Here is a 14703-nt window from a genome sequence, read left to right as displayed (position 1 = left end):
TAAAATAAAATAAAAAAAATAAAAAAAAACAGAGGGGGGGGGCGGTTGAACCGGCCCTAGGGGCGGTTGAACCGGCCCTAGGCGGGGCGCGCAGGGGCGGCCGAGCCGGGGCGGCTGAGCCGGCGGCGGGCGGCCGGGCTGGCGAGGGCGGGCGGCGCAGGGGGCGGCCGAGCCGGCCGAGCAGGGGGGCGGGGCGGCCGAGCCGCTGGGCGCGCAGGGGCGCGGGGCAGGGCGCGGGGCGGCCGAGCGGCCGAGCCGGCCATGGGGGCGCGCGCGGGGGGGGGGGGGGGGCGGCCGGGCTGGCCAGGCGGCCGAGCCGGGGGCGCGCTGGGGGGCCGGGGGCGCGGCCAAGGGGCCGAGCGGGCGAGGGGAAGGGGAGGGAGGAGAGGGGGAGGGAGGAGAGGGGGAGGGGGAGGGGGCTCACCGGCGGGGATCGACGGCGAGGGGCGGCCGGCGGCAGGGGGCGGCGCGGCGGCCTAGGGTAGGGGGCAGGGGCGGCGGCGGCTTAGGGTGAGGGAGAGAAAATGAGAGAAAATGAGAGGGAGGGAGAGAGAATTGGGAAAAATAGAGGGGGTGGGGGGGCGGCTTGGGCCAATTGGGCCCAAGGGGGGGCGCCAGGGGGCGGCTGGGCCGGCCGGGGTCGGCCCAGGGCGCGGGAGAGAGAGAAAGGGGAGAGAGAAAGAGAGAGAAAGAAAGATAAAAGATTTTCCGCTTGTTCTCGAAATCCGATCTTTTAGATGAATGCGATTGCACTTTCAAACAACCAAAAATGCAAGGGCGGCATGGTGCATCAAACAACATAAAGTATTTAGGGTTTTTTTATACCTACGGGAATTCCAAACCGAATCCCGCTAAACTTTGAAAAAGGTCAAGGTTTAGCGAGGGGAAAAAGAAAAGGGAAAGGTAACGCCCGAATTTTGGCGAGTAAAGAAAAGAAAAAAAATTCAACTGCAAAATTCGGGGCGTTACAAACCTATCCCCCTTAAAAGAATCTCGCCCTCGAGATTCAGGGCTGGCTAGCAAAGAGCTCCGGGTACTTGGCCATCAGATCATCTTCACGCTCCCAGGTTGCTTCTTCCTCAGAGTGGTGACTCCATCTGACCTTGCACATTCTGACGGTCTGCCTTCGGGTGACTCTATCTGCAACCTCAAGGATCTGAGCTGGCTTCTCAATATAGGTCAAGTCCTCCTGGACTTCAAGACCTTCCACTGGCAACTGCTCTTCTGGCACACGCAAGCACTTCTTCAACTGAGACACATGAAAGACATTATGCACAGCAGACAAATTCTCTGGCAGGCTGAGCTGATAAGCCACTTCTCCACGCTTTGAGAGAATTTGATACGGACCAATGTAGCGGGGTGCTAGCTTGCCTTTCACTCCGAATCTTCTGACTCCTCTGATCGGTGACACTTTCAGATAGACAAAATCTCCGACTTCAAAACTCAGCTCTCTTCTTCTTGTGTCTGCATAGCTTCGCTGCCTTGATTGCGCTATCTTCAGATTCTCTCGGACCATCTTGATGTTCTCTTCGGCTTCAAGCAAAATATCTGGCCCAAACACCTGCTTCTCTCCAGGCTGATCCCATTGCAACGGAGTTCTGCAACTCCTTCCATAGAGCGCCTGAAACGGTGACATCTTCAAACTGGCCTGGTAACTGTTGTTATAGGAAAACTCCGCATAAGGCAATCGCTTGTCCCATCCGGACTGATCTTGCAACGCACAGGCTCTCAACATATCAACCGCCCCCCCCCTCTGTTTTTTTTATTTTTTTTATTTTTATTTTATTTACTTTCTGTGATCATAATTACTGTATTTTAAGTAGGCTAATCACTGTTCATGCTATGGGAAAATAGGAAGTTTAATTTAAAATTCCGTTATGCTATTGATTCACGTAGTTAATTGTTTACCCTGTGCAATGTTGATCAACTAAAAGTGATTAGGTTTCCATTAGTATATATAAATATATATAACAGAATTATTTTGTTAAAAAAACCAATTGTGTCATTAGTGCATAAGATTTAACCCCCTGCGAGACCTTTCCCGTTTCTTTCTAACCATAACAAATGCGTTGTCAAATGTCATACTTGATGCATATTCACTTTATTTGTTATCTTGTATGGTGTACTGTTCTTTTGTATTAAATATGTGGATGGATGTATGTATGTTTGCGCTCGCATAGAGAACGATCCGGTCGAAGAGCCCGAGGAATTCGCAGGAGAAGCCCCTGAGCAGCAGTCGGTTGGTGGAGGCAAGTGTCCTTTGACCTATCTCTGTCCTATTCATTCTTTAATTCACCTCCCGCATTACACATTTATACCTAAGGATTGACTAGCTTTTGTTATCCATGTCCTTGTTTACCTATTTGGGTCGGATTATTACTACTTAGTCTGATGCTATTGCTCAACTCTAATCAATGAACATGATGTGATTATCTATGATACGCTGTTTTCCCGTTCTTCTTTATGATTATACTTGTGGTTTTCAAGGGGACTCGAGCGGTTTCTCGAGTGCCTCTCCGTAAGGACCTGTTCTATGGATGACCGCCCGGGAAAACAGTGCAACCATGAGGGTGGAATGGGGTGCCCTTAGCTGAATAATTAGAGGATCCGGGATGTAGTTCACTTAGCCGTCGTGCCGTCAATGGGGCTCGGTGTATGCGGCTCGCTCTGCCAAGTTTGGGTTCGCCCCTTGGGGAGGAGTGCGGTGCATTTAGGAAACCTAACGGGTGGCTACAGCCCCGGGGAATCTTTGTAAAGGCTACGTAGTGAAACCCTGCCTATTTCACCTTGGTAGTGTTTAAGGGTTTGATCGGCCCGAGGCAAGAGGGAATCACGGCTTGTGGGTAAAGTGCACAACCTCTGCAGAGTGTTATGAAACTGATATATCAGCCGTGCTCACGGTTATGAGCGGCCAAGGGAGCTCCAGTGATTAGTGGTACTTGATCAGAGATATTTTGGTACAGGTGGCAATGAGATTGATGGTTCTGGTTATGATTATGGTGCTGGTAAGTGGTATTCTTTCCGTTTGGAAAGGGTACATCGGGTTAATAACTTGGGTTAATGCTAAAACTTGGCTTTCTACTAGTAAATAATAATCTGACCAACTAAAAGCAACTGCTTGACTTATCCCCACATAAAGCTAGTCCACTACAGCCAAACGGGATGCTTGCTGAGTATGTTGATGTGTACTCACCCTTGCTCTACACACCAAACCCCCCCCCCCCCCCCAGGTTGTCAGCATTGCAACCACTGCTCAGGCGAAGATGAAGCTGTGGAAGGAGACTTCCAGGAGTTCCAAGATTACGACGAGTTCTAGGTGTGGGTTAGCGGCAACCCCCAGTCGGCTGCCTGTGAAGGCCGCGTTATCTACGTTTCTTTTCCGCACTTTGATTTATTGTAAGAACTATATGGACGTCTCAGACGTATGATGTAATCGACTATTATTTCCCCTTTTAATACTATTTTGAGCACTGTGTGATGATGTCCATATTATGTAACTGCTGTGTACGTGAATAACTGATCCTGGCACGTACATGGTTCGCATTCGGTTTGCCTTCTAAAACCGGGTGTGACAGTATGTTTATGTGATCTTGCTAACTAAACATGTGTATATAAGCTCTATCTAGTTCGATACATTAGTTGTTTAGTTTATAGTTATTATAAGGTGCTTGTGTTGGATAGATAGATGTAGTATTGACTAGATCAAATAGTTTTCTTTTCATATTTACTAGTCGGTTACCCGTGCGTTGCGACGGCTCACAATATTACCCACCTAAATTATCCACCAAAAAGATCTCAAGATTTTTTATTAATTGTCTCCGGTCTTCACATAATATTTTTTATGAACGCACAGTTATCATAGCCAGCAAATCAGAGCCGCCATCCCTCACTTCCAAGGTTTCGTAGAGCAGGAGGGGAAGGAAAGAGGCGGGCATACCTGTTCGTTACCGGAGAAGGATACGATGAAAACCTGGGCATCTGCAGGCGACACAGGTAGTATACCGCTAGATATATAGGGAGAGAGCACACAAGCGGAGAAAAAAGCCCAGCTGGAGCAGCTCCAAACCGAGAGGCACCCGCACCAGACGTCATTCCGATAAAGGCGATAGAATGCGAGTGTCTTCCCAGCCCTGGACCCGTCGAAGCGACACAACACCACGACCAACTCCGTAACATATGCCGACTGCTGCCATGCTACGAGCCTTGGTTGTCTAATATCTCAGACCTGGACTCCTCATCGCCAAGATAACATAAGCATGGCAGGTGTCACCATGTCCTCCTTGACGGCACGCATAGAGAAAGGACAGGAGAATGTCCGACTCGTCCCGTACCCGCACCGACGAGCGTCGGTCGGCTCGCGGCTGCAACCGTGGGCGGAGGCAGCAGGTTGGGGAGGAAGAACATGGCGAAGGCTGGGAAGATGAAAGGGACATCCGACGACGGCGAAAACGATGGTGCGCGCATGATGTGAAACGTCCTCGTGGACGTGCAATAACCACTGCGCGAGTTGGTGTCGGGGCTGGTGTCAGACAAATATGGGGAGGAGGCGTCTACTCCTACGCCCTCTGCTGAGAATGGGGTGGCGCGAAGGTGGAGGCATGATGGGAGAGAGAAAAGAAGTAGAATGTCGAACGGGATGGTGATAACTGAGGCGAGGATCATCATTATCATGCGGAGGTACAGATGGCCAAATGGGTCATGTCTAGCGAGTCGATCCGAGGCACGACCCATTTAACAGTGCATGAGCCAACCCGGCACGAGCCCCGTGCGGGTACTTGGGACGTAGCCTCGACCCGTAGTGCTGGCCCGGCCCTGGCACAATTATTTTTTTAATTTTACAAAAATTAATATATACATATGTGCAATTTATATTCAACATTATAAACAACTGAGCATGATGTTTTACTGGTTAGACAACTTTGCCTAGTGTTTCCCACTCTTCTTCCATTAGGGTGTGGATTCATTCCCCACCTCCGGCACGGCTTTTTAACATTTTACGTTGAGTTGATTTGGAAGAAATGTAGGGACTTTTTGTAAAAAGATGACGCAGGACAACCGTTGAAACTGGTGATTTAAGTATAGTAGAGATAAGCGAGATTAGTTTTTTTATAAACAGTTAAAGACTGCGGTGGTACGCTGAGTTGATTTGGAAGAAATGTAGGGACTTTTTTTTAAAAAAAATGACGCGGGACGACCGTTGAAACTGGTGCTTTAAGTATAGTAGAGATTTTGATTAGACGTTGTAGTTAGTTGTAGAAAAGTTTATTCATCTCTTCTAATATGTCATTTTGACACCACAAATATCCATTCATACTACTCTCTCCTTCATAAGGACTGTTCTAGTCTTCGATCCCTACTACTTTAAAACCTTATTTTTTTTCAACCACCATTTTTCAAAATCTTCCTAGCAACAAACACAATCACAACCAAATTTTGGGCCATTTCCAGCAACGGAACACATTCCCGTCTGATCCTGACAAAACGAGCACAACTCTAAGTGGGTATGGCCCATGACACATGCGGCTATCCTTCGCGACCAGCGGGCACGAAAGTGATAAGGAGACGGTACTAGTAAACTGACTAACTGCTGCCCACTCGCCGGAGAACCATGGCCACGGCGGCGGCGTGTGTGCGGGTGGCGTCTCCGTTCACGGGCCCACCTATCTGGCATCCCAGACACGTCATCTCAACGAGGCGGGGACCCAGGAGGGCCGGGCTGGCCGTCACGGCGGCGGCTGCCGCCGGTGGATCGCCGCGCACTGTGCTCGTCACCGGCGCGGGCGGCCGAACAGGTAGGTTTCCTGAAGTTCCGCTCATTTGGCATTTCTCATCCGTAGTCAAAGCTCTCGGCTTTTGGCTGTTGATAGAGCGGTTCACATTGTTCATGATTCATGTCAACGTTTGCAAAAAACCAATTTTCATCATTTGTGGTAATCCAGGCCAAATTGTGTACAAGAAGTTGAAGGAGAGGGAAGGACAGTTTGTGGGACGTGGCCTAGTCAGGACGGGAGAGAGCAAAGGCAAAATTGGAGGCGGTGACGACGTGTTTGTCGGCGACATCAGAGACCCCGAGAGCATTGCTCCTGCGATCGAGGGCATTGACGCGCTCATCATCCTCACCAGCGCGGTCCCAAAGATGAAACCGGGGTTTGATCCTAGCAAAGGGGGGCGCCCTGAGTTTTACTTTGAAGAAGGGAGTTATCCTGAGCAGGTGCCTGAAATTATTCGATATACAGTGCTCTTACAGTATTTATCTAAAATACGTGGTGCTCTTACGGTAGCTGTATGTGTCAATTCCCAAATTTGTTTGGAATTGATGTTCTATGTTGTTTGTCTCTGTTTCAAGGTGGATTGGATTGGCCAAAAGAATCAAATTGATGCTGGTAAATGTTACCCCTCGTCTTGCATATACGTTGTTACACATCATAGGCAACCTATTTTTTGTGCTAATCTGTTGAACTACTGATCATTTCAAAGTGACTGTTGGGTGAAACTGCCCTTTTTTCTGCAAACGTAACTTTCTATTTCTGTTTCTCAGCTCTTTTTCGTTGCATTTTTATGCAGCTAAGAGCATCGGTGCAAAGCACATAGTTTTGGTGGGATCCATGGGAGGAACAGACATCAATCACCCGCTAAACAAGTTAGGAAATGCAAATATACTGGTACATAGCATATTTAGCTTTTCTTCCAATTTGTTCTATTCTCTGTCCTTGTGCATGTTTTGTGTGCATGAGAACATCACCTTCGTGTCTGCATTGTTTAGCAACTTCCTAGTCATTTTCTTCTAAATTTTCAGGTGTGGAAGCGCAAGGCAGAACAGTACCTAGCAGACTCCGGTCTTCCATATACAATTATAAGGTTGTAATACAAGGAGAGTTGCTAAAGCCATAACTGTGAATAAGCATGTTGATAATATACTGTTTGTTTTTCTTTTCCTTGCAGAGCTGGCGGTTTACAAGATAAAGATGGTGGCTTGCGAGAGTTGATTGTTGGGAAGGATGATGAGATCCTGAAAACAGAAACAAGAACTATAGCCAGGGCCGATGTTGCAGAAGTTTGCATACAGGTAGCTTCATACAGTGGAAGACACGTAACTGTAGATCCATGCTTTTCTCAAACTCTTGTGAAAGTGCTAACTCTATAGTTTGATTGATCTGTGGCTTTCCTATGCAGGCATTGCTATTCGAAGAGTCAAAGTTTAAGGCATTTGATCTGGCATCAAAACCAGAAGGTGAAGGGACGCCAACTACAGACTTTAGGGCACTTTTTGCACAAGTTAATAGTCGCTTCTAAAGACATAAGATTGTTCTTGCCAAGAAGTTGAGGGCATTCTTTCGTAAAGCGATATGAAATGTGTGTTTAGTAAGGTTAGTTTCCTGTTTACTAAGTTCCTAATATATTACAGTTGTTCCATGTAGCATCCTTTTTTATCTCTTGCTCTCTAGCTACTTTTGGCTTTATTTCCTGTCTAGACAGCGGATTCTGCATAATGCTAATGAACTTTCATATCAAATAAGATTGCTCAGTTATCCATAATGTTCAAAAGATAAGTCAGCGCACATGCTTTCTTTTTTCTTGAACATGCAAAACAGTTGTTTATCATTGTGTTAAGGTTCCAAGTCTCTCTTTCTCTCTTGCACCCTCGCACACGCACATGCACACGGCATACCCACATCTCCCTGGCAGCAGCAAAGTTTGGCCTCGTTGATAATTCCTGCAACATCACATTGACTTTTGGAGGTACTCAGATCCTCCATGCATCCAGAATTACAAGGGAGTTAAAACCTTTTTTTTTTGTTCCTTTTGTCAACTCAACGATGCACCCAATGTTACTGGTCCACAAACACCATGTCATCGTGGTTTGGAGCTAGAGCAGAGGCATGTGCATATAGAAGGCATAAGTGTTCTTTGCGGAAAAACAACTGGAAAGGATGTGCTGAGCTATCTTGTTGCCTTGCTCATGTAATGGACATCAATCTGGGTGAGGAAGACCATGGTGTGCTAACCGATCTGGGGTCCAGCAATGATTGTGGATGGCAAGCCATAGGAAAAACTTGCATCGTGGAGGAACCCATGATTTCCATAGTCGTTTCCATGGCTCAAAGCCAACTGGAACGATGAAGTTTGGCAAGCGGTGGAGAGCTGCCCAGAAGCAAAGTGCTTCCAAATGTGGAAGGTCTGTTAACATGGTTGTATATTTATTTCTTCCACGGGTTAGCACTTCAACAGATAAATATCCTTGTATATCCCTGATCCAACTTTGGTCTTTTATGGCTTGGACAGCAGCTCTCTGATCTAGTGCCCTCATCAGAATCATTGCGACCAAGGCAGGCGCTAGCTCTGTGAGGGAGTGACCCTAGAGCCAATATTCAGTCAAAAACAGTGTGTTACGACCATTGCCTATTTGAGTGGTAATTGAGAAGCGAACAAGGCTGAACTGCTGGCATTAATAGGTAACTGCAGTCCTGCCAAAAGGTCGAGAAGCCTTCCTATTTTACCTGCCACTACTTAAGCAAAAGTGGCACAGTGGTGAGAAGTCTTCCTATTGAGCAAAAGGTCCTGGGTGGGTTCGACGTAGCCTCACTGCAAAATGCAGAGGTAAGGATTGCATCGGTTATTTCTTCCTGAGACCTCACTCATGTGAGAGCTGCCAGCACTGGATCTGTCCTTTACTTAAGCAAAAGCCAGTGTCTTATAATCGTTTCAGTATCAGTTCAGCCAACAAAAGAAGCAATTCGAGGTGCTTTGAACATTTATGCTGAACATTGTGTAACCAGCTTGGAGGTTTCAAATAAACTAAAGTTTATCACATCACTATTACAAGTGTACTTAACTTCCAAACAGAAGATTTTATTCGATCCTACTTGTTAATCTATGAATCTTTAGGTTTCCATGACGACAGCGCATGCATTATCCTTCCTTTCCATCCCTGTAGCAACCAGCCACTGTCTTCGTCGATGACAAAGTCACCATGATAAAGCTCCTTTCTGTCTACTGAACCCTTTAGAATGGTCTGGTCAACAGGAAGTTTCTTGAACCCAGCCTTGAGGATTCTTGCTTGCCATTGTTTGTAGCTCTCTGGCCTCTCAATCCTCTCTGCACCTTCACATGCTACAACATTAAACACATCTGCCCCAAGGAGATCCCTCTCTATCATGATCCTTGCCTCATGATTCTGATGCACAACAGTTGAATTTAGCATGTCAAACTGTGATGAGTAAAAGAACAAAGCCTCTCTGAATCGTGGTAGGAAGAACGGGGAGCTGTGCAACCCATTCATGACACCGGTTATGAGAACATCTGGATTCATCCTCTTCATGATACGCAGTACCCTGTCCCTTGCACTGTCTATGTCTTCTGTCTCATCGCCGAGGTTTTTCATCTTGTGCAAGCAGTTGACTATGAGCACCTCATCCCTGCCAATATTGAGATCTGCTATGTATATGCTTTCCCACCGTGAGGCAACACTTTGATACTGGAAAGGTACATTGAACATTCTTGCATACTCAGCCAACCGCTTTCCTGTCTCCTCAATCTGTTTACAGGGGCGAAAACCTGTCTCGGGCACGTCAATACCTGTGATGCGAAGTTGAGGGGGACCACCTTCTCGCTTTGCAAGCCGCTGGATTAGCGATGGCCACTGAAAGCCAAACATGATGCCAAAATCAATTATATGCACCCTTGGTCGACTCCCCAACACATCAACAATTGTTTTATTGGCGAAGTAGTATGCTACCCTGCCGAAAGGGCATGCTGCGATGGAAAGGCGGTAGGCCTTCAGCATGTCTGTGACGCTTGTTCGCTTCACCACTAATCTCTGGTTTATTTGACTCCCAGTCCCAGCTGCACGTGCCTCAAGAGCATCTGCAAAGTAAACTGCCAGCCTCTGAGAACCATCTCCATATGGTGAAGAATGGTGCCTGATCTTTTTCAGCAGCTCACTGGCAAATGGATGGTTGTTAGATGATATCGCTTGTGCACACTGGATGAGAAGACCCCTGAGATCAACCGCTTCCTTTTCTTGCTTCTTACTTTGTGGCTTCTGTTTTCCTTGGGCAGATCCTGTGTTCTGAACATACTGCAGATTTATGTTTGCTTCTTTTGCCATTTCTCTAAGGTGAGCAACATCGCAAAGATACTGCTCATCAGAGAGCAGAACTCTGTCAAATAGTTCATTCCGAATTATTTCACTGGTTGAGATTGCTGAATACTTACTGTTTCTCCCCTCCACCAACTTCAAGTCCACGTGAGGGTAGCTCCTTATTTTATTTGTTTGATTGCTATGTTGCCCAATTGCTGACCCATTTGCCTCTTTGGAACTGGAAAGGTCATTGCTCTCTGGATCAACCACCAAGTTCCCAATACTTGGAACAAACTTCTTTGCTTCCTCAGCAATTCTGTTGAACTGCAAAGCCACATCGCAAAGTTCAGAACCGCCATCTATGCCTATCGAGCGCACCCCCTTGCGCCCACGAAGAAGATCACTGACAGAGTTACCACTGCGTTCCAGGTCGTGATGACTGTTGTTAATATCATCAGGCAGACCTGATTGACTACCACTGTTGACCATAGTCTGTTTAGATGAGGATGGATATGCCTTTCCAAGAATATCGTAGAAGGGCTTCTCCATGGCCTGGAGTGCATCGTGATGTTTGTATGCGCTAATATTCTCGTCAGCGCTTTCTTCCATCAATATTTGGGTTATATAGTTGAGAGTTATGTCCGAGTTTATCTCACAGTACTCAAGGTTGTCCATCGCTCCAGAGTTTCACTGATTAGCTTTTCATGGAACACTAAGATAGGTCCAATCTTTAATAAGTGTTTCTTGACCACACAATGGGAGGGGGGAGGGGTCCTTTCAAAAGTTATTACGGCAAAATGTGCCAACAAGTTCCACTGGTGTCTGCAGTGGCAAAGAATAAATGCATGAGAACGCTGGTATTTCTTCTGTAAATTGAACTGAACTGAAAGCTCCAGAAACAATTTATATAACACGGAATCGCTCTTGAGGAACAATCCCGAAAAAATGTGTCAAAAGTTTTTGGGATCAACCGAGCTGGAAGCATTTAAACAAAAAGTACAAAACCATACCTTCAAAAGAGGGATGGTTCCACTTTTCTTTCAAGTCTCTGAAGCCCAAGGAGATGGTACGTAGAGGGAGGTCAATGATCAAGATCTCGCTCTCCTAACATGGCGTAGAGAATATGGCCATTGTCTGGTAACTTATAGAAGGGTCTGGAATCTCTTGTTGTGTTGGTGATCAACCTTGTCGAAGTGATCGGGCAAATTGTTTTCTGCTGATCTTGGACTTTCTTCTTGTTCTCTTTTCTTCAACGTCTTCCTTTTTATGGATGGGTTTGTGTAACCTTCTTCATGACTTATTTCACGTTTATGGAAAGTACGATGGCGACATGAAAACAACTGCTCGTTTTCCAAATGGCTTCCTGGGAAATGTTTTCTGTCAGAAACTATGCAACATTGTTGTTCATCCAGACTGGTGTATTTGCTTCCAGGATTTTCGCTCAGGTGCCACCCAGTGTGACCGTGTGATCATACAGATACGCTGTAAACTATTTTCATAGCTGGGAAATGTAATTGTTAGAATATTTCTTAGACCCTGTTTATTTACCCTCTAGATTATAGGTATCTAGTTTATATAATCCAGTTTAAATAAGTTCAAAGGTAAACAAACAGTATAGATTATAGGTATCTAGATTATAATAATCCATAAACAGGTCATTAGATGTTTATTTTAGATTATTGTTTGACATTTTTACCCAATAATAATTTTATGTAAACGAACATTTCTAATAGGATTATATAAACTAGATTATATAATCTGGATTTTATATAAAATAAGCCGAGCCTGCAAGGAAATAAACAGGCTCTTGATCATATTTTTTGAAACGTTGGTTACGAGTACTTTTACTAGGACACTGATGGTTCTTTGCTAGAACATCGGCGCTGCATCGACTCGGTACATTTGGAAGGAGATGAACGCTCTCCGTTTTCAACCATGAAGAAGCTTCAGCAGCAACACAGGTTGTTCGTCCATCTGACTGCTCTTGGCTGCAGCAGCACTTAGGGCCTATTTGGAAGGAAAGTGTTTTTTTATATTTTTCCAGTTAATACCATGGAATACTAGAATATTTTATGTTACGAAGTGTTTGGTTGCAATCCTAAAAACTATGTTTTCAAAAGCATGGTATTTTAGATAACATGGTATGTTTGGAATATTTAAAACTCCGTTTCAATCCAAAGTTTTTATGACATGACTAGCTTTTATCTAAATACTATGGTTTTATGACGTTGTGTCCAAACAACATTGTAAAACTGTGGTATGTTTGAAGCTGACTAAAGCTACGATATTGTTATAACAATTACAAAGTACTCCCTCCGTTTCGTTTTAGTTGTCGCCGAATAGTATAAAATTAAACTATCCAGCGACAACTAAAAAGAAACGGAGGAAGTATAGTGTTATAAGTTATGGTTTTAAGAAACATTGGTAGTGAACGGGACCTTAGTTTTGTTGCCTAGCCTAATTCTTTCTATGCGCATGATGCATGCGTGTGCGTGTGCCTTCGAACCCTATGTAAATCTCTCTCTCTCTCTCTCTACTGGAAACAAAGATACGAACTCTCTTGCGCATTCTTGAAAAGAAAAAAAAAGAGTAGTGGTTCTTTGCTGTGGTTTGTAGACTTATTTCTCTACGAACCTGACCTGACGTATGTGCGTGCTTATACAAAAGAAACGTAGGCGCTTAGAACATCTAAAGAACAATCCATTCATAGAAAATATAAAGGATGACAAAAACAAAGTATTACAGCCATTTTTCTTTCGTCATAGGCCAGTTAAAAACCGAAGAAGAAAATGCATACATTTGGAGTATCAGGCCAGAACCCCTCCTCTCCTTCCATGACAACCTATATATCACCTGACAACAGTAATTTCCAGTCGACGGTGTTCTGGACTCTGTCGTGTTCAGTGTTGCATAACAAAGTACCCTTTTGTTGTTTTCTTTTCATGATGATGGTGATGACGACGACGAAAACTAGAGTGATAAATCGGCAATGGACTGGCGCCACAGTCCACACAGAGGCTGCGTACAAGATGCAGGCACAGCTAAGGTAACGGTGTCAAATGGAGAGTGAGCCAGACTGTATATATACTAGAGTCCACGGAAGCTGCAAGCAATAACAAAAGAAAAAAGAGAGGAAATGTAAACCCTAAAATATTGTTTTTAAGAAGGTTAAGTAATTCCTTTGATATTTATGAAATAATATTCAAATTTATATCGGTATGTGAGTTACTATTAAAGCACAGTCTTCAAAAAAAATGATGAACGATGAATAAATAAATAGATAAAAAATGATTTGCATCTCATGCTGGGATATTGTTTGTTGCATTTGAATTGGTGAGTCAAAACTAAAATTTAAACTTGAAACAAATTTGAAATAAGGATTACCTTCAACGGGTAATCGATGAATTGTGTGTTTAGAAGATCCGTCTCTAAAAAGATTAAAGCGGAAATATCTCTTAATAGAGATTATATACTATAAAGTATTTTCTCCTACAACAAACAATTAATAAATTTTGGATGAACCTTTAAATTGACAAACACATTTAAAACAATATTTTCTCGATGCATGAACCCTCGGTAAGACACCCTTCATAGAATTCACTTTACCTTGATCTTCATTTAGCATTGTTCGGTAGGGTGGTTGGAGCCCTGGAACGCCGGTAAGGCCATCTCCGGTGAGTCCAACATCGTGTGGGGCATCGCTTCGCCGTTGGGCTCTAGTCGGGGAGGAGATGGGCACTGGCCCGTTGATTTGTGGATGTACGGCTCGGATTAGGGCTTCATATTGGTTCGGCCACGCCCCACGCGATCTGATCCCTCGGATCAAGATCTAGCGGTTGAAGTTACTTATCGGTTTAGTTATTTACGTGATGTAATCTGATCCGTGGAAGACAGATCAAACGACAGAGGATGGCATATACCCCTTCGCCCGCGCGAAAAATGGAAAAGGACCCCTGAAGTATTGATTATAGAACCCGCGGTCCATTTTTTTGGGTAAAATTAATAAAAATAATTCTGGTAATTGCAGCTTAGCCCCTGGAAACTATGTTTAGGTATAAATGTAATAATAAAGTATCTAGAAACTTGTTTAATCCATATCTCATCCATTTAAACTCCAATTTAGCCCGTTCAAGTTGTGTACGCAGTAACAACATTATTTGTACTATATCACATAGTTTTGTGATTAGATACTTCTTTAAACCAATGGATAACTTTCTAATCTAAATTGATATAGTATTTTAATTCAATCCATAATTATAATTTGACTATTTTTAATTAAGTTATAATTAAAGTTAAACTAGTTATTTCTTTATCTGTCTCACATGATTCATGTTAACTAATATCAACATAGGACCTAGTTTTAATGTTTAATCGCGTAGATCTTCCGAGAACTTTTAACCATAACTCTGATTTTAGTGATTCTCGAACCTACGGTCTCGTAGCGCAGAATATTCTTACACAGTTTATTCTTATGCTTGGGTGTAATATTACCATATATATTATTTGATTGATTATATGTATTGCTATAAGTAGAGGCGAGGTGACGAGGAACTTGGAGCCCAACTTTTGGATCAGCACCTGGAATCGTAAGTATCAGGCAAGTTGTGCCTTTGATCACTCTT

At 44.4% G+C, this 14703-nt stretch overlaps 2 protein-coding genes across 6 annotated transcripts; one reads left to right on the top strand and one right to left on the bottom strand.

Moving 5' to 3' along the window:
* Positions 1-5466: 5466 nt before the first annotated feature.
* Positions 5467-12272, top strand: LOC100194029 (uncharacterized). 5 transcript variants are annotated; one of them, XR_556689.2, is made up of 8 exons: positions 5467-5792; positions 5940-6211; positions 6347-6383; positions 6565-6662; positions 6797-6858; positions 6943-7066; positions 7174-7367; positions 11991-12272. XR_556689.2 is itself a non-coding variant. In NM_001139092.1 (7 exons), exons 1-7 carry the CDS (start codon positions 5609-5611, stop codon positions 7291-7293), a joined length of 897 nt encoding a protein of 298 aa, NP_001132564.1. In that variant the 5' UTR covers positions 5554-5608; the 3' UTR covers positions 7294-7540. The 5 variants fall into 5 exon arrangements, 1 of the variants encoding a protein (NP_001132564.1); XR_556687.2 differs by having other exon boundaries at positions 11955-12272; XR_556688.2 differs by having other exon boundaries at positions 11933-12272.
* On the bottom strand, positions 8760-11197 carry LOC103635972 (scarecrow-like protein 9). The gene is made up of 2 exons (XM_008658334.3): positions 11092-11197; positions 8760-10903 (listed from the first exon to the last, which is right to left on the bottom strand). Exon 2 carries the CDS (start codon positions 10754-10756, stop codon positions 8873-8875), a length of 1884 nt encoding a protein of 627 aa, XP_008656556.1. The 5' UTR covers positions 10757-10903; positions 11092-11197; the 3' UTR covers positions 8760-8872.
* Positions 12273-14703: the final 2431 nt, after the last annotated feature.

This window comes from Zea mays, chromosome 8 (genome assembly GCF_902167145.1).
Source record: "Zea mays cultivar B73 chromosome 8, Zm-B73-REFERENCE-NAM-5.0, whole genome shotgun sequence".
Taxonomy (NCBI): Eukaryota; Viridiplantae; Streptophyta; class Magnoliopsida; order Poales; family Poaceae; genus Zea; species Zea mays.
This window is presented reverse-complemented; position numbering and strand designations above follow the sequence as displayed.

Bases quoted from the DNA above. Each gene is read 5' to 3' on its own strand.
- LOC100194029 (NM_001139092.1), top strand. From the start codon at position 5,609: ATGGCCACGGCGGCGGCGTGTGTGCGGGTGGCGTCTCCGTTCACGGGC. The intron at 6,663-6,796 runs GTACATAGCATA...CTAAATTTTCAG, and splicing joins TAGGAAATGCAAATATACTG to GTGTGGAAGCGCAAGGCAGA. The intron at 6,859-6,942 runs GTTGTAATACAA...TTTTCCTTGCAG, and splicing joins CTTCCATATACAATTATAAG to AGCTGGCGGTTTACAAGATA.
- LOC103635972 (XM_008658334.3), bottom strand. From the start codon at position 10,756: ATGGACAACCTTGAGTACTGTGAGATAAACTCGGACATAACTCTCAAC.